Genomic DNA, 25,900 nt, shown 5'->3' with positions numbered 1-25,900 from the left:
TAATGGCTCGGAATAAACAATTTGCTGAAATGGTTAAATCAGGTGATCTTGGCGACCACTCAATTGGGCCGCGTCTTTCAATTCATTGATTCGGAAAAGTTCTATTCAACCATTCTGCTACTCGAATAGTGGGGTGCGCTGGACATCCGTCGTGTTGAAAAGAAAGATGTATTCTTTGATCAACAGGTAAAGGTTCTAAGTATTCATCAAAAAATCTTTCCAAAATTTGAAGATAAGTTTTTTGATTAAGAGATCCTTTGATAAAGTATGGTCCAATAATACCTAAATGGTAAGATAAGGCGCACCATGTTTTTTGCGCACTTTAATTTTTTGAAAATATTACCTCTTGCCATGGATTACAAAGTTTGGCGTTGGACCAAAACAGACAGCTTTGGGATAAAATTACACCATCTATCGTGAAAGTAGATTCGTTCGAGAATATTATTTTTTTATGAAAATCCCAGTTCTCTAAAATTTTATCGCCTAACCAAGCAGAAAATAATAAACGGCCCGCTTCATCCCCCTATTCTAAAGTATGCAAGTACCTTGGTTTGAATGCTTTAATATTGTTAGCTTGATAAATTCTTTGTAATTCAGATTTGCTTATGATAAGCACCGCCGACCTGGGGCTCTCAATGACATCCGAGGGTTCTTAGCAATTGACTCCAAAGCAAGGATTGTAGCAGCATCGTTGTCATCGCATCTCTTTTTCTGCTTTTTTTTCATCTCAACACTACCCAAAAAGGTTAATGACCTCAAAAGTTTAATGAGTCGTCTTACAAAAGATATTGTTACTTCAACTTGCGGATATTTTTCATGAAAAAGATTAAAAAGGTACGTTAACGACATACTATTTCCACTACCATACGATTGCACAATGAACATTTTCTGCTCGAAATTGAACATTTATCTGTAAATTCTGATAATTTTATTAATAACTTTCATAAACTTCACAATAAGATAATGGCATAAGTACGTTTTTTATACATAACTTTGACAGTGACAATGTTTTATAGTAGCTGCCATATTTAATTGGGAATGTTTAAAAGTAAGAATATGTAAAAAGAATTAGTCCAAGGGCAATAATTTTTACTATTTTAACTATTAAATTGGTTTTTGTTTAAACTTTTAAAAAAGTGAGAATAAATAATTAAATAATTAATAAATAATAATAAATAACTTAAGCGTAAAAATCAAAGTATGGATGCCAAACGGTTAAATTTCAACTAGAAAATTTTTCGTCATTTTTACGTATAAATTCGCTCATCCTGAGACACACTATATAGCTTGTAAGATATAGAACAAGAAACGAACACAACACAAGGAAACTACTTATATCAATGGATACTGTAAGAATAAATCCCAAAAACCTTAAAAATTTAATGCAAAAAAAAATTATATTGTACGCGGTCAAAATATAATAAGTATAGTACCGGGTGGCCAACTAAGAATGCGAGGTACTGTATCTCGAAACGTTCTCATCGCAAAGGCTTGCAGTAAAAATCATTATTATTAGGAAAAATTTTCTAAAAAGTTTCTAAAATAACTGCTAGGGAGCGTAACTGCGATCTTGAACATAAAAAAGTAAAGTTAAATATAATGGTCAATATTGTGGCCATAACTAGTTCTAAAATATTGAAATAAACGCCTGTTAACCTTGCTTAATGTTTATTTTAGTCTTTTTGAGACTACGTGTTTTTCTACTATACAGGATGTTCAAGATAAGGATCATTAGCGTGGGGATGTCAGTACCTACTGAAGTTACAGCTCAGGTTAAATTAGAAAAAAGTTGCGTACTTTAAAGCGTATTTAAATGAGAAAAAAAGAAAATTAAAAAATTTTCATGTCCTGCCGAGGTATTGGAAAAAACGGAAATTTGCCAAAATCGATTTTATGTTTTTCTGACATTATTTAAGATATAAAAAAACTAACAAAACTTTTTCATTGGCACTTTTTAAAAGCAATGTGATGGGGTTTATAGATTTTCTATCCGACGTTTCGTTTTCGAGAAACCATCATCAACTTTATATTTTTATATGGCCCGGAAAAAAATATACCATGTATCTGATTCCATTTTTTATTACAAATTCAACGATGTCATGTCAACGATCACATGTTATATTCTTTTTATTAGATGCAAGAATAAATGCGATTTTGCTATTTTTTTAATCATATTTTAAGGTAAGCTTTGAAAACAAATAATTCTTTGACATTTTGACGTACATACCTCCTACCCTATCACATATGGCTTAATTTTGTTTGTGGTCGGATAAAATAATCATTGTTAAGTTGATTTAGAGTTATTAACTTATTTTTAGAGTTTTTGTTGTTGTTACAGTTTTTATTGTTGAGTGTTTTTTTGTTGTGTTAATATCGTTAAATATGCCATTACCCCGTGCACAATTGAGGTGGCCATTATATGAAAAAAAGAATGACATCCTGACCTGCTACATGTTGTGCCAGAAGAACACTGAAAATACAGCAGCAATGTATTTAAATAAATTTCTAGATAGAAACCAGCCATGTAAGTCAATTTTCTTAGAGTTGACGCGAAATTTAAAAGAACATGGTGCATTTAAAAAGCCAGTTTTATCTAGGAAAAAGGAATCTTCTGAAGACACTCAAAATAATGTGTCACAAGCAGTTTTTGAGAACCCTACAATTTTAACTAGGTAAATTGAGAAAAATGTAGGAGTAGCCAAATCCACTGCTCAATTTATTTTACGTAATAATAAATATCATCCGTATAAATTTAGAATTTGCCAACCACTGAAGTCAGGGGATCTAGAACGAGGACGACATTTTTGTGAGTGGTACACACGCGCATGCGAAGATAATATAAATTTCCCTGCAAAAATGATATAGTCTGAAGAAAGTTTAGTGACTAATTATGGTGTCTAATCGCTGGAATTTAAATACCCGTCAAAGTACGCAACTTTTTTCGAATTTAACCCAGACTGTAACTTCAATAGGTACAGAGATCTCCATGCTTAGAATCCATATCTTGGACACCCTATATATATATATTGCTTCTCCTCTTTTTTTAGTATCCTCGAACTTTCGTTTTTCTTCCTTTTGTCCTGCTCGGTAATTGTGTTGGCGCAGCTTCTTCTCTACGAGTGTTAGATCCAGTCAACTCATGGATTTTCTCTAGTTCTCGAAGTTCATCTATAAGTTACACTTCATTAGTTTAGTTCACGAGTTATAATAATCAACTTTATTTTTTTATTTAGAACACCCTATAACTTCTTTCAAATTTCGATTCTACGTAAAATTCTACACACATTTTATGTATAATGTCCCATACCTACATCTAACCGTTTTTGGCGTATTGACTGTCGAAATGTGACCAATTTGCATATTTAACATTGTATAAAATTAAAGAATAAAATTGAAGATAAAGAAATGGCATGCTTTAAAGACTAACCTTAAAAAGGTAAACTTTTAACGTCATTATTAACGAGTGTCATGATAATAAAACGATTATTAATAAACCGTCAAATCATATAAAAAAATAAAACGATTATTACTTTTAAATTGTGACTATTACTTCGCAATAAAAAACAGTGTATTTAACAGAGCAGTAACAGACTGATATTCTAATAATGGCTAGTTATAGTGACATGAAAGATTCCTTTAGAATGAGAGGGTTGCAGACTATTTAGACGGAAAATGTCCAAATATGAACATAATGCAATCAACGGCTAGGGTGTATGAAATAAGACCATAACAAGGTTGGTAATAGACTGATTTATTGTATGCTTGATTCCTCTGAATACAGTTTGGTTGTGACGCATTATAACAATAACAGAACCTCGGAACAAGGTTATAATCGAGGTTATAATAATATAACATAATATAACAAACCTTGATGGCACCACATCTTTCCCTTTCGAAAGAATGGCTTTCATCCGAGCATGATGGAAGACATTCGTTGTTCATTTGAAAAGATGTAGCGTTACAATAACTAAGCCTGAATCTAAATTACCTTTTTGATTTTTTTTTCAAACTACCATCTAAATTATACAATGTTAGGATTTATGAAATAAATTGTAATTTATAATAATAATTCTTGATACGAATATAAAGTAAATAAAACAATAGTTCAAGTACATAGTAATGATAATAATAATACTATTTACATATTATTATGACATGCTCCTCCGCCCTTGAGGGAAATGTTTGAGAAGAAATTTGAAAACAAACTACTATTATTATTAAATCGTACTGTGACGTCAATCTGTAACTATTTTGCCAGTGGTACCACTAAAGTTAATTCTTAAAAATAGAAAAAAATAGAACAGTTTTTTAAAGCTACTCACTATCACTTTTGGCACTTTGGCAGTACTTCTGCACTCGGTTTTTATGCACTTTAAGTTCTTTTCCGTTTTCACTTTTCACTGTACAGTTTACATTATCAATACTTATTACTACAAAAGGACCTTTGAACCAAAGATCAAGTTTTGTGCGATTTTCGTTGTTCATAATCATAATCAAGTCACCCGGCTTTAAATTGAGACCTTGAGATGTTTGATCGTATTAAACCTTGCGAACCTTGCGTTTTTCTTTCGATTTGACCAAAAATTCCCTAGTTCGTTGTAAGGAAAATTGAATGCGTTGTCGAACTTCTTGGTAGTCAATGCAGTAGTCAATCAAGCGTCAATGTTATAAACCGGGTTAATTTTATTTGTCAGTTCCTTAAGAATTTCAGGGTTTTTTGCAAAAACTAGCTCAAAAGGAGTTATGCAAAACTCCTGGTGTTGTATTATAATAAAATGAAAAATATTTAAGACAACTGTCCCAGTCTGTCCGCGTTTCATTAACGTATGATCGCAAGTATTCATTTAATACCCTATGAGTTCTTTCGCACCCCCCAATGCTTTGATGGTGGTAAGCAGTAGAAAATTTGTGGCTAATATTCAGTAAGCTAGACAACTTCACCATAACTTCATTTTTGTATTCGGTACCCAAATCCGTTCGGATCTCTTTCGGGGGGCCGAAAACTAAAATAAAGTTGTCCATGATAGCTCTTGCTACAGTTGATACCTCTTTATTTGGCACTGGTACGACTACGAGGTATTTGGTCAACTCGCACTGTATAGTTACAGCGTAAAAATTGTTTTTATCACTTTTAGTGAATGGTCCAATTGTGTCTATGCACACTATGTCAAAAGCCTGTTGCGGAGTTGGTGTAATGATCATGGGTTCCTTATGGGTGATTTTGCTTTTATTTATTTGGCACTTTCTGCAGTGTTTTACGTAGCTTGCAACGTCACGCGCCATATTCTTCCATCGATACTTGGTCCTTATCTTCTTAAATAGCCTCTTTTGGCCGCAATGGCCTCCAAAAAGTGGGTCATTGTGGAATTTCTCTATAACTGCTTGTTTTTCTTTGTCGTCATTAATTGTTTTGGTGTCACCATATAAAAATATTTCCAAGTTGTCTAAACAATGTTGTCCTACTAATTTGAAATCGTCTAATGAGCACGTGCTTAATATTTTATTATTTGTTTTTAATTTTAATTTTTGCAAATTGTTTTCACGAGCCAAAATTTAAAGCTGAGACAATGTTTTCCCTAAAGAAAAATTGCCATTGGTGAAACATATTTTGCTTTCAGCGCTGATTTTATTTTTTCCCCATTTTTCCACAATTATCCTTAGATAATATGGCTTAAGCGTGAATTTTACTGATGGGATTTTAAATAAATTGTAATTGTCATTTGCGAATTTTATTTTATTGCAATTTTCTTGAATTGTTGTAGCATGAGTTTTTGCCGAGGTTTCTGCATTGTCAGCTAGGACTACTTGTTTTTTCTGTGTCATCGACCTGGTGATTGCTAAAATTCTGTGGCAGTCTGACGTCATGTTTTTGAGATCCTCAATTGTAATTCTTGATAATGCGTCTGCTACCACGTTATCACTTCCCTTAATGTATTCTATTGCGAAATCATATTCTTCCAAGTCTAGTCTCATACACATAAGTTTGGATGATGGATTTTTCATTGAGGTAAACTAACGGCCTATGGTCAGATTTAACTAAGAAGGTTTTTCCATATAAGTAGGGTCGAAAATGGATAATTCCCCAATGTATTACAGCTAGTTTTTTTTCTATGACGGATTTATTAATTTCGCCTTTAGTGAAGCTTCGTGAAGCGTATGCTATTGGGAGATCTTAACCCTTTGAGTTTTGAGAAAGGACTGCCCCGCAGGCTTCTTTTGACGCGTCCTTTGTAAGAATAAAGGGCTTCTCAAAATCTGGATATTTCAAGATTTGTGGGTCGATGAGCATTTGCTTCAGTTTCTGGAACGACCTTTGGCATTCTTCAGTCCATAGGAACTGCGCATTCTTTTTTGTAAGCTTCCTTAAGGGTTCCGTTATTTCAGCGAAATTTTGTATAAACCGTCGATAGTAAAAAAAAACCTTGTCTACCACCTTCAAAAACAGACCGTCGATAGTAGTTGCAAAAACTGGTAAACCTTCTGACGTCATCACTTGATTGTGGTGTAGGGTACTTAAGAATTGCGTCATATTTCGACTCATCCGGCAAAATGCCGTCGGCACGTATTTGGTGACCTAGGAAATAGCAGTTGTTTTGGAAAAATGTACATTTAGTTGGATTTAGTTTTAAATTGAATTTTCGACAAGTGTCAAAAATGTTTCTTAAATTTTGAAGGTGATGGCCTACTGAGCATCCTATTACAATTATGTCGTCCATGTAGAGAAAAGCCTTTTCAGGTGTTATACCGGCAAAAGCGATGCTCATCATCCTTTGGAAACTGTTTGGGCTGACTTTAAGACCAAATGGCAAACGAGTGAAGCGATAGGAAGCTGTGTTTGTGCTGAAGGTGGTGATATCCCGTGAGCTTTCTTCCAGTGGGATCTGGTGAAATCCTGATTTTAAGTCGAGTGTTGAGAACCATTTGGCTCTTCCCAGTTGATCCAAGATATCATCGATTCTCGCTATGGGAAACTTATCAGCACAAAGTTTCTTGTTGATTTGCCTGTAGTCAATTACAAGTCGCCATTTTTTCTCGCCATTAGATTTTTTAGGGACAAGCAGTATTGGACTATTGTATTCTGCTTAAGACGGCTCAATTATGTTATCCTTTAACATTTTGTCTACTTGGGAATTGATTTCGCCTATCTGGGTATGCGGTGTTCTGTAGTTTTTTATGTACACAGGGGTATCATCTGCTAGTCTTAGCTTTTGCTTATAAAAATTATTTGTAGTTAATGTATCTGTGTCTAGTGCAAAAATATCCGAAAATTCCTGACACAAGTTTATGAGGTCATTCTTTACAAAATCTGCAGCGTCGGATGTGTTTAATTCCTTTACTAACAGCTTATTTCTATCTTGTTTGTTACTGTTGTTTTTGCTCTCCATGTGAAAAATGTTGTAATTACATAAGTTTTGGCATTTAATTTTTGGGTTTCTGATGGTAACACTGTTGAAATTTGTATTTAGTATCCTTACAAAGGGTGATTGGCTAGATGCTATGGTGCTGGCGGTAAAAACTCCAAGGGCTATCTCCTTGTTCTGAACTACAGAGTCTTGTTTTAGATTTTTAAGTGAGTTGAGTTGCCTCACAACCTCAGATCTTGGTGAAATTATCAAGACGTCTTCCTCTGGACTATTATATATTGGTATTGTTATATATCCTTCTTTGGATTTTATTGTCATAGTCCAGTTGCTATAGTCTAGACGAAATTGATATTTCAAGATAAAATCCCGTCCCAAGATTCCATCTGCCGATATCCGAAAAAAAAAATGAAAGCTATGACTGATACTGCAGTTGTCTATACAAATATTGGTTGTTGTAGTTCCTATAGAGTTGGTATGCCCTTCTGTCACCCCCTTTATTTGGCTAACCTTGGATCTGTCCACGATCTGTTCTGGATTTATCGTTCTTCTTTTAAACAGTGAAATATCCGCTCTCGTGTCGACCAGTAACGTGACATTCTGGTAGCCTGTCATCTCTGTTTGGATGGATACAAAGTTAGACAGTGTTAGGTCCATATTAAACATTTTTAGGAGTGCCCCAAAGGACCTTCTTGGGGTTCCTGTGGGTTTTCCTGACCGATCTCGGTGTTATATGCCCTTATATAGCGATTTGTTTGTCCTCCTCGGTGAGTTGATCGCCTTTTGTTATCGGTGCCTCTTCTTTGGTTATTATATTGATTGTTATTATATTGACGGTCATTGTAGTTATTTTGCCGCCCATTTTGATTGCAGTTGCTGTTCTGCGTATTTCCATTGTAGCGGTTGTTATAATAATTATTATCGGGTCGGTTTGAAAATCTTTCAGTACCCCTTCTGCGAACATTATTTCTTATATTTCCCTCCCGATAATTATTTCTTTGTGTGTAGAATACCGTACTGGTGGTGGCTTCAGTATTCACACTGGCGAATTTTGTCAACGCTTTCTGCACAGTCTGGAAATTTCCAGCTTCCATTATTATCTTTGCTTTTTCGGAAGTTGCGTTTGTGACCAGAGCTTTGATGGTCGTGTTGGTGGTATATGTCTCTGCCAGTTGTTCCGGTACGTCCTCGATAACGTATGCTGTCTTCAGCTTTTGACATAGTTCCTCTATTTCGGTAGCGTATTTTGAGTCGTTTCGCTGCTTCAAGTTAAGTAGCTTGGCTGTCACTGATTGTGAGCTTTCGGGCTTGATGCCATCCTTTTGCATGGATCAAGTCGAGACTATTGCTATTGCCTACCAAACTTCTAGCTCTACCTTATGAGTCTGGTTTTGACGTAAGCGACGGCATTAACTTCGTGCGTCTCAACATTTGCCTTAAGAAGAGTGAGCGCATCCAGAAAAGACGTCAGCTTATCGGCAGAACCATCGAACTCATTTGGTAAAATTTTGCAATTCTAACGTAGACAGAGGCATTGTGAGTGAAATATCTGTCTCGGTTTTTATTATCGGTATCGGTTCGTCAATGTCGTCGTCTTCGTCACTACTTGTTAAATAAACTGTGATTTCGTCCTTAATTTCAGGGTCAATTTCCTTTAAAATCGAAATAGGGACTTTATAATCGACGTGAAGAACCTCGAACGATCTAATAACTCTATCTCTACAAGTGCTAAATAAAACTTTTATAGATTGATTTTCTTTGTTTGATTTGACTTTCTGACTGAGGTACCTTTTTCTTTAAGACTCTTTTTGATTCCCTGAAAATTTCGTCTTTTAAACTTGATAACTTGGTTAAAATGTCCTCAAATGTCACTTTTACGCTGCTCATAGGTAGCCAATTAAACAAATAATGTTATAATATTAAATAATAATATAAAGCTTAAATTTATTACGTATAGAAGTTTAGGATTATTTGCTCAGACAATTGTTTCCTATTATTTGTCTATTTTTAAAATGTTTAACTAAAATCGTACAAAATTATTACCTAAGTAAAAAAAAAATCTAATATTTATAAAGCATAACAGCTGACCTATAAATTTACTTCTACTAAAATAATATAATGTCAGCATAATTAATTAAAAATTAATTTGTTCTGCGAACTTGACACTGTCGTTACCCTGTTGCCCGTGGCTAACGACCTTTGCAAAAATGTATATTATCAGCGTTTTCTACCACGGATGATTGTTCAAAAACGATGTGTTCGGAAAAATTCACAGCATAGGCATAAATGTACATACCAGAGGGTCAGCAGCTGTTCACTCGGTTATCTTATTCTCTGCCACCTTCCTCGTGGGCTCTCGCTGGTGCTCTCAGGTAAATGCTCCTACTGATGTGTCTTTTCAAACACCTTCGGTATACCTTTCGGACACTTAGTAAAGTCAGAATAAACACACAGCTCGCAATAATATACAAAACGGCACGAATATCATGTGGAACTGATAGTTTTTCGTCTTCGACTATAAAGTTTGAGTTAACCACACCCGAACTGGTTACCTCACTTTCTTTCGATATGGATTTTCCCATAATTACTGGTACTTAGCCATTAATACATAGACTATACTGGGTTTTGCAGTCTGCAAGGGTTTTACTTCACGCACGTTTTAAACTTTCCCGAATTCGCCTTGGATCTTTAGGCAGGATCGCCATGTGGAAAGGTAGTTACCATAGGGTGTATGAAATAGAAATAGACCATAACAAGGTTTGGTAATAGACTGATTTATTGTATGCTTGATTCCTCTGAATACAGTTTGGTTGTGACGCATTATAACAATAACACAACCTCGGAACAAGGTTATAATCGAGGTTATAATAATATAACAAACCTTGATGGCACCACACACTGGTCTCAAGAAAACATACTAACTTATCGAAAAAAATACCCAGTATCCGCAAAAAGTAATTAACAATAGGATCTTAGGACCAAATTTTTTTGAAGGAAATCTAAATGCAGATTTATATTTAGTTTTCTTATCTTTAGAATTCATTCCTGCCTTAGCAGTAATTTCTTGCAAATCAAGAGGGTATTCCACTTTCAATAGAACGATGCTCCTGCGCACTTTCAAAAAAGGGTACAGCAATAACTTAATGAAGTCTTTCCCAACAAGTGTGTAGGGAGAGGAGGAGACTGTAAATTGGCCGGCTAGATCTCCGGATCTTAATCCGACTATTTTCTATAAAAAAAAGCTTTGAAATTATTCACCTTCAAATAGTTAATGAATCATTCACTTTGAACATTTGCTATAGATACATACTTTTTTATTAAAGTTGTTTTTTAATTTTTTAAATATTTAATTAAATACGGTTGAGCATCATATCAATCTAAAATTTGAAATAAAATTTAAAAATACAGAAACAATTGCGGGGGTGCGTTAAAAAAATACAGTTTGGTACAACACCAACTCTCCTTTTTTGAGCCACATATTCTCATTTTAAGAAATTGGCAAAAAATAATAAAAATCGACGGGCGAAAATGACCATTTATATTATTTTATAGTTTGTGTGCAAAACATTTGTCTGTCCTGTCTCTTAATCCCTCGACCGTCATAAAAAACTCTGTACATCTTTTCACAAATGGCCCCAAGAAAGATGTTTTACTTGAACTTACGTCAACTCCTAGTCTCCTCCCTCCCTTTCCCTGATGACCTTTTTTGACCAATCAATACTTTCTATTTCCCTCCTAAATTTTGTTTTGTACCGTCTACTTAAGAACTATCCTGTTAATTTTTTAATTTATTTAAAACCTGACACTTGAACGCACAAGTCACGAAATATAAGCACATATACCGAGCATTAAATACATAGTGTACCTACGATTTTATATGTGTATCGCGCATTGATTGTACATTAAATATCTTTTAATATAAAATCAGTGTTTCCCTTTTTTTACAAAGTACATTAGCAACAATTACAATCACCCACATAAAGAGAAATCGGCGTGTGAGACTCTCATCCAACTACGAGAGAAACACCATATACGTTGATAAATATACCAAAACCAAAAATTTACTAAAAAATCGTTGTATAAATATATATTTAAATATAATAATATATTATGTGTTGCTTGGGAGTATACAAACGAGTTCAGGAAAATTTAGAAAATTATTGAATTTGCTAACATTTTACAATTATTACTTTAAACCAACTTGGCTATTATCTAACAGACTTAAATCACTACTGATCGACTGACTCATCAACAAACAGTGAAGATTATTTTAATACATGGTGCCCTAAAAAGATACAGATAAAGTTTAGGAGTAATTAAGGACAAATTGAATATATGTCAGTAAATAAGCTATTTGGGTAGAGCAAAAAAACTATTTGGTACTTATTACACCAAATAGTTATTGTAATAGTATGTATAATCAATGTTAATTTGTTTATTACTATTACTGTTTGTGTTAAATTATTTAAAACTCTATTTAAGTATTTATTTTAATTTAATTGTTATTTTGACGCTAAATAATCAAATAAATAAGAAATATGAAAGAGCATTTGAAAAAATTTTATTGCATTTCAAAATGTTCTAAAATTTCAGTCATAATCACTTTATTCAAAATTTTAAAACATAAGTGAGTGAATGCCGCACCCTCTAAGGGGTTGAAGTTATAAATTTAATGTCTAGCTATATCCATCTAAAATCAAAAAAATAAGATTACTTATTTACATTTACACATTCAATGCTGTCACAACCTGTAAAATGTTTTTAATGGGCTACGGTGTATATTTTTTTCATATCTAACTGACATTTTAATTAATATTTCAGATATCTATTGCAAAATCAGCAAATCAGGCGCTTTTAATGAAATTAATGTTTGTTCGTCCCGTGGCAAAATCAGCCGAGGAACTACGTGACGCAGTCGGTACAAAATTACCCTTTGCATAAATCAAATATTTTATCGGCCGGCATTTTGTTTCAAATGGGCAAATAAACGAGTCTGCCCCTCCGGTTGCTTTTATCATCAGTCGGCTCTCAGCTGTTCACATTTACATGGCTTTTTTCCCTGTCAAAACGCTTTTAAATTAAGCAAAAACCTGGATAGCGGTGGAAAAATATAGATACCTTTTTACTGACTTTGCTTTTTACTTCTATTTATTTTGCCCTACGAATATTACATAAATATTTTTTTAATAAAATGACAATAAATTATAAGATATCGCCACAACATTGGCACGAAAATGTAATTTTTTTTATTGGATATAGTAAATTACATACTTTGTGGTAGAACCTTAAAAAATAAATTTATTATAAAAGGCTCAAAAGAAAAAAAAATTAAATTTATAATTTATATATAGATATAAATTTTTAAAATTAATATTTATAAATTATTAAAATTATTTAATTTTTTTAAAAATTAAAAAGGTGAAATTTATTTTCAAATTTTTTGGTCAGCCGCTAGTGCTAATTCAAAACTTATAATTGATATTTTTTTAAATAACGAGCATTCCAAAATTATATCATAATAATCTACAAACATTTTCACACAAAAAATTATTAACACGAATTTAAGTCACTTGTCAAATAAATTGGTGGAGGGGAGTTTTTATCTTGAATCGGCTCTGGGCGGACCAATTTTTTTGAAAAAACTTTTGTTTAAGAGTTCCTTTATTGCTTCGAAATCTTAATTGCTATCGAAAAATATTATTGCTAGCTTTTGCTAAAATCCGCTAAAAGGGGCTTTGACTTGTGATTTACTCTATTCGACAAGTTATTTCAAAAATTTCAAATCGAGCCATATATACCGGGTGACACAGAAAAAAGGGAACACTTAATAACTTTTTTATTTTCCAAGATAAACCAATGAAATTTGGTATATCGATAGGATAGTTATAAGAGCATTTTTTGACATATTCTATTGTTTCCCATCACTTCCGGTTTAACAAGAAGTGACCTTAACTTTCTTATTTTAAATGGGAGTAATGTGCTATTTAAAAAAGTAAATGCGAAAATTAATGGTTTGGACATTTTAAATAGGCGTGTAAAACATTTAAGTCATAAAATGCAATGAAAACTATTTTTCCGTGATTACTTCATTAAAACTTAAAACTTTTGATGCATTCATAGCACCCTATTTTAAAACAAAAAAAAAATGATTTTTTCTATGAGTAAACGGCTTAACTTTTGAGATACAGTTTTCAAAAAAAAAACAGTTTTTTAATAATAACTTAAACAATATTGTAGACTTTTTTATGAAATTTGGTACATGTATTCCATGCATCAAGACGCATTTTCTGATGTGCAAAAAGAAATATTTTCTCTGCCAGTGGCGTCCCTACAGGTCTTCTATTGAATATTTTTAGTGAAAAAAATTCTACGCCACTGCTTTTTCTTAAAATAAAAATTATCATTAAAATCATCAATCACTTTTTAGCAAATTTCATCTCTTGTTTTTTTTTGTCCGATGCATGGTTTTCGCTTAAAAAATAAAAACAATTTTACTTCCTTAAAAAGCTAGCTCGTTGCCCATAGCAACGAGCAATAAGAAACATGCATAGGCGACTCCGCGACTTTATTTGCGTTAAATAAAGATGCGTTACGGCACTTTTTTACTCCCATTTACTTTTTAAATGCGTTAAAAACATGAGTATTTCTTGAATTATTTAAATTTTTTAACTTTTCATACTTTTTGTAATAAATCTGATCCCTTAATTTGCTTGCAATCGACGAACATACATTTTCACACCGCATCAAATTTTTAGGGAAGTAAAATTGTTTTTATTTGTTTTAAACAAAAACCATTAGTAGTAAAAACCAACAGATTAAATTTACTAAAAAGGCATTGGGGATTTTAAAAATAATTTTTGTTTTAAGAAAAAACATATACATTTATATCCCGATCAAAAGCTGAAATCCATTTTTGTTATACCATCAACAACCCGAGATCCGATTTTCAAGATGAGTATATATATGTATATGTATAAGTAACACGTGTATATATATGTCTCATTTGAATGCTAACGGTCTAAAACGACTTTTTACAAAAAATTGTCCGGATCTTGTTCGGCACGATTATATATATTATAAGGGTGTTCATTTGAGAACTTCCCACCACGGATTTATCGAAAACCACTGTTTAAAAAAAAAACGCCGAAATACGTCAAAAAGTTTGTCAAGGGGGACAACTTTCTAACCTAAAATTACTTCACCCCCTTTCACCCTCTGCCCCCCAGGGTCGTCTCCTTACAAATTTTAAATGGCAAGGGGCATCGAGTAATAGCTTGTTTAAAAGATCTTTTGAAGTCTTTTATTTTGACGTTTGATTTTTTGAAATCGGTCGATTCGTTTTCGAGAAAATTAGAAAAATCTTTGTTTATCTTAATTGGTTCAGATAGAAAACATAAACATGAAAATATCAGTTTTTATTTCAATAAGTGTTCAAAATATTGCCCGTTAGGGTTTGTTAAATCTACAATTCGTTTATAATTTAAAACGGAAACTACCAACATGAACAGCAATTCCAAAGAATAGACGTGGAAAAAACTAAATAACAACCTGAATTTTTTTTCCGCATTCTTTTCATCAACACAGATATCCTAGGCGAATTGTATTTATTGTTATACCTTAGTTATTTATAGTTGATAAGGAAAATAAAGAATTTATTTTGCCTTCAGTTACATTTGTGACAGTCTTGAAATAGTGAAAATGTATTACACACTAGCCGAAAGAGTGGAAATTATTCTAATTTATGGTGCCCAAAATCAATGTGCTAGGCAAACTGCCGTTACGTTTAACGCCAGACATCCGGAGAAGATAACTTCGTATAGGTATGTTTTGGACCTTGTAACTAAGTTTACTGGATCTGTTGCAAATAAAAAACGTGATCATCGGCGAATTTTGGATGAAGCTGCTCAAGTTGAAGTTTTAGGTCATTTTGGAATAAATCCTAATACTTCATTACGCAAAATTGTTGCTGCCACTAGTATTTCATTAGGCTCTGTTCACACAGTTATCAAACTTCATAACTTTCATCCATTCAAAATGAAAATATTGCAAGAGTTAACCCAAGACGATTTCGATAGGCGAGATGAGTTTTGTGAAAAAATGACTGAAGCGATTAATGATAATACATTCATGTAAAGAATATCTGCTTCAGCGATTTGTTAATAAGCATAAGCTGCAGATATTGGAGCAATGAAAATCCTCATGCATTTGTAGAAGGGCATACCCAGTACCCTCAAAAAATTAATGTATGGGCAGGCATTTTAGGAAATAAAGTGATTGGGCCATTATTTATTAACGGAAATTTAAATGGAGATATTTATTTGGATATGTTGAAAAATACCATCAATCCGCTTAGCACTCAATCCATTGAAAACCAAATCGATGATGATGGAAACCCTATACTTGATGAGGCTGAAATATATTTCGAGCAAGACGGCGCTCCTCCTCACTATGTTCTTCCCGTTCGGCAATGGCTAGACGACGAGTTTCCAGATAAATGGATAGGGCGAAGGGGGCCTATAGAATGGCCTGCTAGATCTCCTGATATAACGCCGTTAGACTTTTTTCTATGGAGTCATTTGAAATCTATTGTGTTTACTCTCCAACCTGAAAGTTTGGATGAACTTCGTCAACGCATCATCGACAGCTGCCATGATATCCCACAACATGTTTTTAAAAATGTCCGTCAGGAATTTGAACATCGCCTATATCATTGTTTGGCCAAAAAAGGACAACATTTTAAAGACTTATTGAAATGAAAATTGATATTTTCATGTTTTTGTTTTCTAACAATTTTCTCGAAAACGAATCGACTGATTTAAAAAAATGTCAAAATAAAAGACTTCGAAAGACCTTTGAAACAAACTATTACTCGATGCCCCTTGCCATTTAAAATTTTTAAGGAGATGACCCTGGAGGGCAGAGGGTGAAAGGGGGGAAGTAATTTTAGGTTAGAAAGTTGTCCCCCTTGACAAACCTTATGAGGTATTTCGGCATTTTTTTTTAAACAGTGGTTTTCGATAAATCCGTGGTGGGAAGTTTTCAAATGACCACCCTGTATACTAACATGTGTTCCATCGTAAATCTCTAGGTGGCGCTCCAGCCGCCTTCCTCTATATGCTGCATTCCGATTAAGACGAGATGCGTGAATCGCGGCAACGTTGATGCATTATTTTGTTACTGCAGGCGCGGTTTTTTATAGGACTTTAGAAAATGGGCTTTATCTTTTATTTTTGCTTTTCCTAAAGTTTATTACGATTAAGACGAGATCCATCAGACCAGCATGAATCATGCCTTTTAGCGAGTGATAAAACTATAATTTGCGGTAATAGTTATGTGTTTTCTATTAACTACAAATTAAAACTCTTATGAAGAATTGAAATTTACAGTGTTGTGTCAGCTCAAAATATGAATTAAAATTGCAGTAAAAAAACTGCATACCAATTTGCAGAAAAATATTTACTCGCAAAAAAATTAGTTTTTTTCGTATGTACAACTTTACCACCTTTTTTTATTGATTTTATGCAAGGAACACATCCCTGAATTTTGTCGCAGAAATAAAAGAACACTTTGCGTGTTTGTAATTTGTATTTAAAATTAGCTTTTATTTTGTTTAAATTAATAACATATTACATTATAACTATTTTTAATATTAAAATAATTAAAATAATGTAAAAAATTATATATTTACCAATAATATTTTATATGGCATACTGTCAAATTTAATAGACAGTAAAATAGTATTTAGTTTTACACTTAATAACTTCTTTAAAAAAAACGGATCTAGATCTAGATTTACAGGGGGACGTTTAATTTTTTATTTGATAATAGTTCTGTCAATCATCTCCTTACCTCCAGCTAACTTTACTTTGACATTTCAAATGAGACCCCATCGTGTGACACATCATTGTAAGCATTAAAGTTTTTTTTCAACAGTGCCAAAAAAATTAATTCGGGTGAAGTACTAGCGAATAGTTAGCTAAAAAGTCTAATAATGAATATTTTATCCACGTCATACTTTGGTATGCCAAATGGCTATTCTAAAGTGGCGTATAAAAAATGGAAGTTTATAGACTTATAAACAGTAAGAGTGTAAAAAGGTGTTTAAAAAATAAATAAATGAGTTTTTTTTTCAATTATTTTCGTTTAGTATCGCAACACCATTTTCATCTACTTGGTTTTCCAAAGATTGGGTGATTAAGGATATTTTCAACTAGTTGGACTTGAATGAACTATTTCTTATGATACATTTTTACTGGCAAATCGTTATCAACAAGTATCAATTTTTTTGGCAAAGTAAGATAGAAAATTATTTGCCATTTAAAATAATGTATGACACTATGAGGCAAGCATTTGATCTACCAAAGTTTAAGTTGATAAAATATCTTTTCATTTGCTGTTTAGAATAATTACGCACTACTGCCAATATTATCTTTTCATTTATCCATTACAGCATTAATTTGTTGAATACTTTTTTCATGGTCTTCTTTGATAATTCCTTGGTCCATAAGCATTAAAAGTATTTTAGCAATTTTTGAGGTTTGGAATATTTCTTGAAGCAATCTAAAATTTTGCCTATTGATTACTCAGTGTAGTACACTGACACATCACAGAGTATATTTTCTCCACAAGCTGAGATTTCGGGTCTGTTTGTTTACCCAGTTGCATTTCAGATGATAGTTGATTCTCACGATATTTGTATACGTAGCAAGAACGAGATAAGTTCTTTAAAAACAAAGATGTTGAGTCTTTAAAATAATATAAAACATTATCATGAATATCTATCTGATTCGACTTATTACTAAGTTAGTAAGTTGATAAACAAAAATATAAAAATCCTATAAGAAGATGAAAACTATTTCCGATGAAATCTAACTATAGTTGAAAGTGTAAAAGATTTTTTTTTTGTCTTTTACACTTTGAAAACATGAAACCTCTTATATATTTTTGCATATTCGAATTCTCCGAATAATTCTGGACATGTATTATAAATAATGTCCTTTACTTATCTTCAATTGTTCAGGAAATAATTATGTTTAAATAATAATTATAACACTTTATTGCAACATAAATTAATTCATTACATTGCATATTCTTCAAATTTATTTTAGCAAATGGCCGCCATTAACATAATTTTAAACCAGTTATAATAATTTATGTATACAGTGCATTTACGATAAAAGGAACAAATTTTGTTCAAAAATTAAGATGTTTTCTTTCTTTTATTTTTTGTACAAACCGATTAGCATTGTCACTTAAGCGTTTTTGCAATAAAAATTTTCTATACAGGGTACCTTAAGTAGAAACTATGGCATCAACATTAATTTTTTTAAATGGAACACCCTGTATATCATGACATTTCACAATTTTATGTTATATTCTGAAAACTTTTTGTACAGCATACCATATGTCTAAAGTTAGCGGTTTGTCAAATTTGACGTAATAGACTAATGACACATACGACATTAAAAAATAAAAATGTATACAACATTTATTGCAACTGATGTTCAATTTGTTGTCCATTTACTTCAGTGAATTTTTGATCGATTAGACTAATTTCTTGTCGAATTCTTTGCTTTAAATCATCAACATTATATTTGATCCATCCACATAAACTTTGGGTTTCTAATAAGAAAAATCTAATGGGCTTATATCGGGTAACCTTGGTGGCCACTCAACCAGTCCTCTTCGTCCAGTTTATCTGTTAGCAAAAGCTGCATACAGAATTTACCGAACGGCAATAGCAAAGGGAGGAGGTGCCCCGTCTTGTGGAAACCATATGTTGTTACTAGGTGTGTCAGCCTCTTGTGAATCAGGGAATAAAGCAACTAAAGCAGGGATAAGTCCAAATTGTAGAAAGTCCAAGTAGCGCTCTCAGTTTAATATTTCTTCAAAAAAAAAGGGTCCAAGGGTTCAATTTTTCATAATACTTGCATATTAATTTTATGAGGGCGCTGTGTGTGGTATTCTTGGGTCCAATGAGGACTTTCAGTTAACGTGTCCAGTTAACGTAAGGGTGGCCCCATCAAAAATAGTAATGAAATGAAATTTCCATTGTCATTGTTAGCCTCAAGAATCTGCTCACAAAACTAATTCGAGATTTAAGACTTCTTATTGTGTACGCACCCGGTCTCCAACACCACTCATCATGAGGATTTCATTTCGTTCCTTCTCATAAAATCATAAATATATGTCCTATAAAATATATCCTCATCATAAAATAAAAAATTAATAAACAAAAAAAATAAATAATAAATGAACATAACAAACCGTTCTAAAAGTTCTAAAATTAAAAGCTATTCGAAAATAATAAGATCTACTTACTTTCTAAGAAATCACATAAAAAATAAATTTTGCCGTCATAGTTTCTACTAGAGACTTAGTGTAATCAAAATTTTCATTGCAAAAGACGCATTGAATTAAATGGACAACAAATTAAACATTAGTTGCAATAGATCAAGAATACACTTTTATTGTTTAATGTCCTATATTTCATAAGTTTATTACGTTAAAATTGCTATACGATTGCAGAATATATCGTAGAATTATAAATTGTCATGATATACAGGATTTTCCATTTAAAAATGCAGATTGGCACCATAATTTCTACTTGAGGAAAAATTTTTATTTCAAAAACGTGCAAGTAACAATACTAATCGATGTATCCAAAAAATAAAAGACGAATTAAATATATTAATTTTAAATGAAATAATTCCTTTCATAGTGAATACACTGTATAACCAGTCGTTTCAGTTACCTACGTCTCTGTAAATATTTATCATAGTTTTTAAATAAGTGTTAATTATTTAAAAGTTTTAACTGTATTGTGAATTGAAAATATTTACAATACATTACAATCAGATTTAAATTTTTTATATATTTACGTTATTAAAGGCAATACGCATTAAAAGGAACAAAGCTAATCAGGCTGGTGAAATCAAACTAAAGTTATTAAAAAATTACCACTTTTACCAAAAACCATTCATTTTTTATCAAGAAATTTCTGCTTATTGATATTTTTTGTAATGGGACACTTCTTATTTAGGATTGTAGTAACATCTGACACATCTGCTATATTGAGAAAAAGTATCTGCTATCAGATATATTGCTATTTTAACGTGTTTTCAACAAATCTTCTTGTAATTTATCACTCATATAATTGTGCCTGGATCTTCTATATTCAATTACGTTGGTATTTAGAGTATTTTGCTGGACAAAAGTTGCGGACAAAATTGAGTGATCACTAATTTTTGGTGTCGAATGAACCTTATGTAGTAAATGTTGATTGTTACAATGTAAAATAGTACTTTTAGTCAATCAGTGTCTGACTTCGAGGAGTTATTCTAGTTGAAGTCATGATTTTAGCCACAATGTGGCTAAAACCATAGGAGCTTATAATGTTTTTGATTTTATGAGAATAAAAGGAGTCAAAGTTAAAGTCGCCCACCATAATATTTGTGCCAATAAAATCACTGATCTGGTTCATAAAATCATCAAACAAATTCAATAAGTTGAGCATGATGGTTTTGCGATAGATGATAAATGACAGAGCACAAAAGCTTCATATTAATCGAGAATATTACCAAAGATAATAACTAGAATTAGTTATCAATACTTCGTACACTTTTAACTTTATATTTAATATAATTTCTTATAACAGGTAATACTCTTCCGATTCTATTATTATTTGTATTGCATTTCTCAATTCGATAACCATCATTTGATAATAACAATAACAGTATAATAACAATATCCTAAGTTTCCAACCATTAAGTAATACATACAGGGTGTTTCAGAACTATGGGATCAAACTTCTAGGGGTTGTTCAGTGCAACAGTAGAATCCATTTGAGTATAGGAATCCATGTCCGGAAATGTGTCACTACGGCCCTACGACGCGTTTAAATTTAGAAAAAATATTAATTACCTAAATAGGATCTGATGCATTTATTTTTAACTTTTGTATTTGATACCATCACAACAATTGTTCAAAATGTCTTCCTCCAACCTCAATACACCGATTTGAATGCCGCACATGATTTCGGCGGACTACACTAAAAATTTGATCCTCGTTTTGAATGATTTCAAAATGTGCTGTTATTCGTCCAATTAAGTCTAGCTCTGATTCTACTGGAGTTTCGTAGACTAATGACTTTACATGTCCCCACAAGAAAACGTTAAATCGGGTGACCTAGGAGGCCAAGAAACTTCTCCACCTCTGGCAATTGGCCCAAACCGCGAGCCAAATACTCGCGTACTTCTACAGCAAAGTAAGCCGGCGCTCCATCATGCTGAAACCACATTTGCTGTCTAACGTTTAGTGGAACATTTTCAAGGAGTTCTGGAAGAACTTACTCCAAGAAACGCAGATAAATAGGTCTTGTTAACCGTTCCGGTAGAAGGTATGGCCCAATTAAATAATCATCAACAATGCCTGCCCATCTGTTGACAGACCAACGATTCTGATGTTTTCTTGCAAAAATTGCATAAGGATTTGCTTCGTCCCAAACATGGCTATTCCTACTATTAAAAATACCGTCTCTTGTGAAAGAGGTTTCATCGGTCCACAAAACATATCGTAATAAATTTGGTCGTGCAATGATGTGATCCAGGAGCCAACGACAAAATTGAACTCTAGGATGATAATCGGCTGCAGTCATACCTTGAACTTTCTGGAAGTGGTAAGGATGGAGTTGTTGCTCGTGTAGTACCCGCCAGATAGAAGCGTTACTCGTATTCATATTCTTAGCGACGACACGTGTGCTATTTGATGGTTCGTCGGCAACTCGCTGAAGCACCTCTTCTTCAAATTCGACCGTTCTTACGGTTCGAGCAACACCAGTATCATGCATCTTGGTCTTAAACATGCCTGTCTCAGCGAGCCGCCGATGAACCGCAATAAACTTTTTGTATCCAGGATGCTGTCGTTCGAAATAACGTTCATGATACAACCGCGATGCTGCTCGTGCATTGCAGTTTGTTGCTCCGTATGCCAAATGCATATCCGCCAATTTTTGATTGGTAAAGATTTCCATTAGCAATACATGTTTAAAAATTGTAAGCTATAAAATTTTTAAACATGACATTGAGAATTGACATTGATAAGCGTTGATTTTAAACAATTGTTGTTATGGTATCATGTACAAAAGGTAAAAATAAATGCAGCAGATCCTATTTAGGTAATTAATGTTTTTTATAAATTTTAACGCGTCTTAGGGCCGTAGTGGCGTAGTGACGCATTTCCGGACATGGGTTCCTATACTCAAATGGATTCTTCTGTTGCACTGAACAACCCCCAGAAATTTGATCCCATAGTTCTGAAACACCCTGTATAATAATACTATTCTTATTTTTTTATAATTTAATGTCGCATGGAAAATCCTGTATTGACTCACTAAACAATTTGAGATTCGTTTAAGAGTATTTAAATTTATTATTTATTTTAAAATATTGCTTTGGTTGATGTTCATTTATTTTTATTTTAAACTGAAACTTCTAAGTTATTTTTTAGCTCATCAGCATTCCTCAGAGGAAAATATCTCATCCAGTGATGAGGATGTTTCAAAACCAACAAAGCCTTCAGGAATACTGCAAAAACCACTAAAAAAGAAAAAAATTGCATCCAGTAACTCAAAAGAAAACCAGAGGCCTAAATTTGTACAAGTTGCCAGGTCAAAAATAATACAGTTACTTATTGCTGTCAAAAATAATGGTAAGTTCTAATTTTTATATCACGTCACTTTATTAACAAACTTATTTAGGGTGCTTCAAAAGTAGACGTCCAAATAAAAGAAGGCAATAGAAGAAGTCATATGCAATCAAAACAATCATATTATTATCCGATTATTGATGGTTTAAAAGTTATTGCGGTTTTTGTGAAAGAAAGATTTTTTTAGAAAATATCCTCACGTTTTTGCCTGGTATTTTATTGGAGTGTATCTTTTCATAAGTATTAATTGCGTGCATTATTCCTTCTGTCACTATTTAGAAAATGATAATTGTTCAATGTATTTAAGTTTTACATATTAACTTTTGCGTTTGAATTGATGCTGCCACAAAGCTATCAGAAAAAGTTACCTTATTCAATGCAGATTCTCATACGTTCAAACATTCTATGATAAGAAAAATAAACATGGTTTTTGCAAATAACTTTTAAGATCAACATACCGTTGCTCCATGTTTTGTCAACAAGGCCTGTTTATGAACCTAATATTGTATGTATTGTTTCTCTTTTTGGAGTTTATGGTGTTTTCAGTTCTTTACAATTACAAGTAAATCTTCACAAATAGGTAATACTTCCCGCCAATATGCAGAAATGCACTATGTTTATGGGGTTTGCTCGGATGAAATCACTATCCTGACCATTAAGTGTTCATAAATGTGCATCAGTGTAACTTGGATGGCACACCTTGTCAGCCACAGAAAGTAAGAACAGGCCTAGGAATCATAACTATGAAGAAGATATTGTGCATCTTGCAACAGATAACTCAACATCAAGTGTCGCAAGACCTTCGCACCTTCCCAAATCCACTTCCACACTTTATCGTTCTTACAAAGGAAACTGTTATATCTCTATCATGTGCTACGTGTTCAAGCACTTCTGGCCATTGACTATGAAAAATGAATTCAGTTTTGTCGGGATCGTAAATCGTATATAACATCGTAATAGACAAGATCCTTAATTTAAAAAAAAAATGTGCAATGACGAAAGCAGTTTTAAAAGAACGGGGATATTTAATATATACAATGTACATTATTGGGACTAGGTTAATCCTAAAATGGTGAGAAATGAACGAATCTATGGGCGAGGATCATTGAAGGCAAATTAGTTGAACCATTCGAGTTACCAGGAAGACTTCGCCGTTTAGATTATTTACATTTATTGCAAAATAATTTGAACGATTTACTTAAAGACATATTTCTAGCAGCACGCCAAGACATGTGGGTGCAACATGATGGAGCTCCACAGAATACTTACTAAAGAACACAGAACACAAATATATAGAGAAGTGGTGGTTGCATACAAACTGATCGAAATTCTTCTGACAAATCTGCTAGCGTCCTCTCGCTTTGCAACGGAAACTATTGTAACTAACTTGACAGATTGACGTATCTAATTAGACCAATCAAAATGGTATAAAGGCGTGGCCAAATTAAAGCGGGAAAATTCAAATTTGATTTAATAACAAATCTCATAATTTTATTATTTAGTCGCAATATCCAAAGCAAACAGCTAATCAAAAAGATTACTTTTTGATAAGTGTTGGTATCAGATATTGATCAGGATAAAATAAAGCTCTATAGCTTTATTTTTACATATCTAAATTAGTAAATCTACTGCAATAATCAGTTAACTGGCTGTTTATACCCCTTCCGAAAAAGTTCAACTAATTAAATGGTTTTATGAAGGCAATTTGGCAGTACATTGTAGAGATTTGTTTTCAGTGACATTTGAGAATACACCGATTCCTTGTGCAAAAACGGTTTTAAATGTGGTTACTAATTTTGAGACATCTTTTTGTCTTCAAGATTGTAAAAAATGCTACACAAAACGTCAAGAACCACCTGTTGAACTGGTCCAGGATATAGAACAGTCTCTATACCTATGTCTCGTCTTACTGAATATAGGAAGTGGTATGATATGAGCATGAAATAAAATGAAAAAATAGGCAGTGCCATCCTTGTAAATAAATTCTCTGAATGATTCATGTGAAAAATAATGAAAAAACAAATTTTTAAATAAATATGTATTGTAGTGTAAAGCCAGCAGTATCAGCGTTATTAAAATTTGGTGGAGAGAACTGATCAGAAAAAATTCTAGCTCTAAGTATTAATAAAATTTGCATTGCATATCTCTCTCCATGTTTTTCTTGTAATGGGGACTGAAAGAAATTGAAAAATCTTCTATTACTCAATCTTTTAATTGTCGAAAGGAAATGAGAGGCCAGACATTTTGTATTATGTGTTTATAACAATAAAGTTAAAAATTAAATATTTGAAAGGTGAAACATCTTGATTGAAACCAACGGAATTTGATTTTATTACGGACTAAAAATTGACGATATAAGGGTAATAAATAATAATAAGGGTAATAAATAAAATGATATTTTCTTACCTGACACCTGGAATTGCTGCAGATCAATTAACATATGAATTGATGATAAATTTTTAGCGAAAAAAGTTATTGATTTAAAATAGCATGAACCATCCTTAAAACAATCCCAACCCACGCTTCCAGCATACATTGAAATCAAAAACAAACTCAAATGATATGACAAATAATGTTCAATCAGTCAATGTCAACGTCATTTCTGTCAGCTCCTGTCAATTTTGCCAAGCAAGATGGCCGACATACGATTCCGATTTTCACCATACAAGCTTCATACATGTGCTGCGGACGATAATAATAATAATACTAAATTATGCGGCAAACGTACGAATGGACTTGTTGAATGTGAGACACATCTTTCTTTAAAACACACAAATATTATGTTTAGCTATCATGGGACTTTTTGCAGTGAACTAAAGCGTATGTTTACTAAT

The 25,900-nt window shown here is 32.7% G+C and overlaps 1 protein-coding gene and 1 long non-coding RNA gene across 2 annotated transcripts in view; one reads left to right on the top strand and one right to left on the bottom strand.

The window, feature by feature from the left end:
• LOC126745138 (protein timeless homolog) overlaps positions 1-25,900 on the top strand; it is an 817,207-nt gene that overhangs the window by 785,074 nt on the left and 6,233 nt on the right. The window contains exon 19 of the mRNA XM_050452863.1: positions 22,869-23,069. Coding sequence (XP_050308820.1) covers positions 22,869-23,069 — 201 coding nt within the window. The remainder of the gene's footprint in view (positions 1-22,868; positions 23,070-25,900) is intronic.
• Positions 1,652-25,789, bottom strand: LOC126745142 (uncharacterized). Its single transcript, XR_007663439.1, has 2 exons — positions 25,473-25,789; positions 1,652-3,168 (listed from the first exon to the last, which is right to left on the bottom strand). It is a non-coding gene; the product is annotated as an uncharacterized LOC126745142 (long non-coding RNA).

The sequence above is a fragment of the Anthonomus grandis genome, chromosome 15 (genome assembly GCF_022605725.1).
Source record: "Anthonomus grandis grandis chromosome 15, icAntGran1.3, whole genome shotgun sequence".
NCBI lineage: Eukaryota > Metazoa > Arthropoda > Insecta > Coleoptera > Curculionidae > Anthonomus > Anthonomus grandis.
This window is presented reverse-complemented; position numbering and strand designations above follow the sequence as displayed.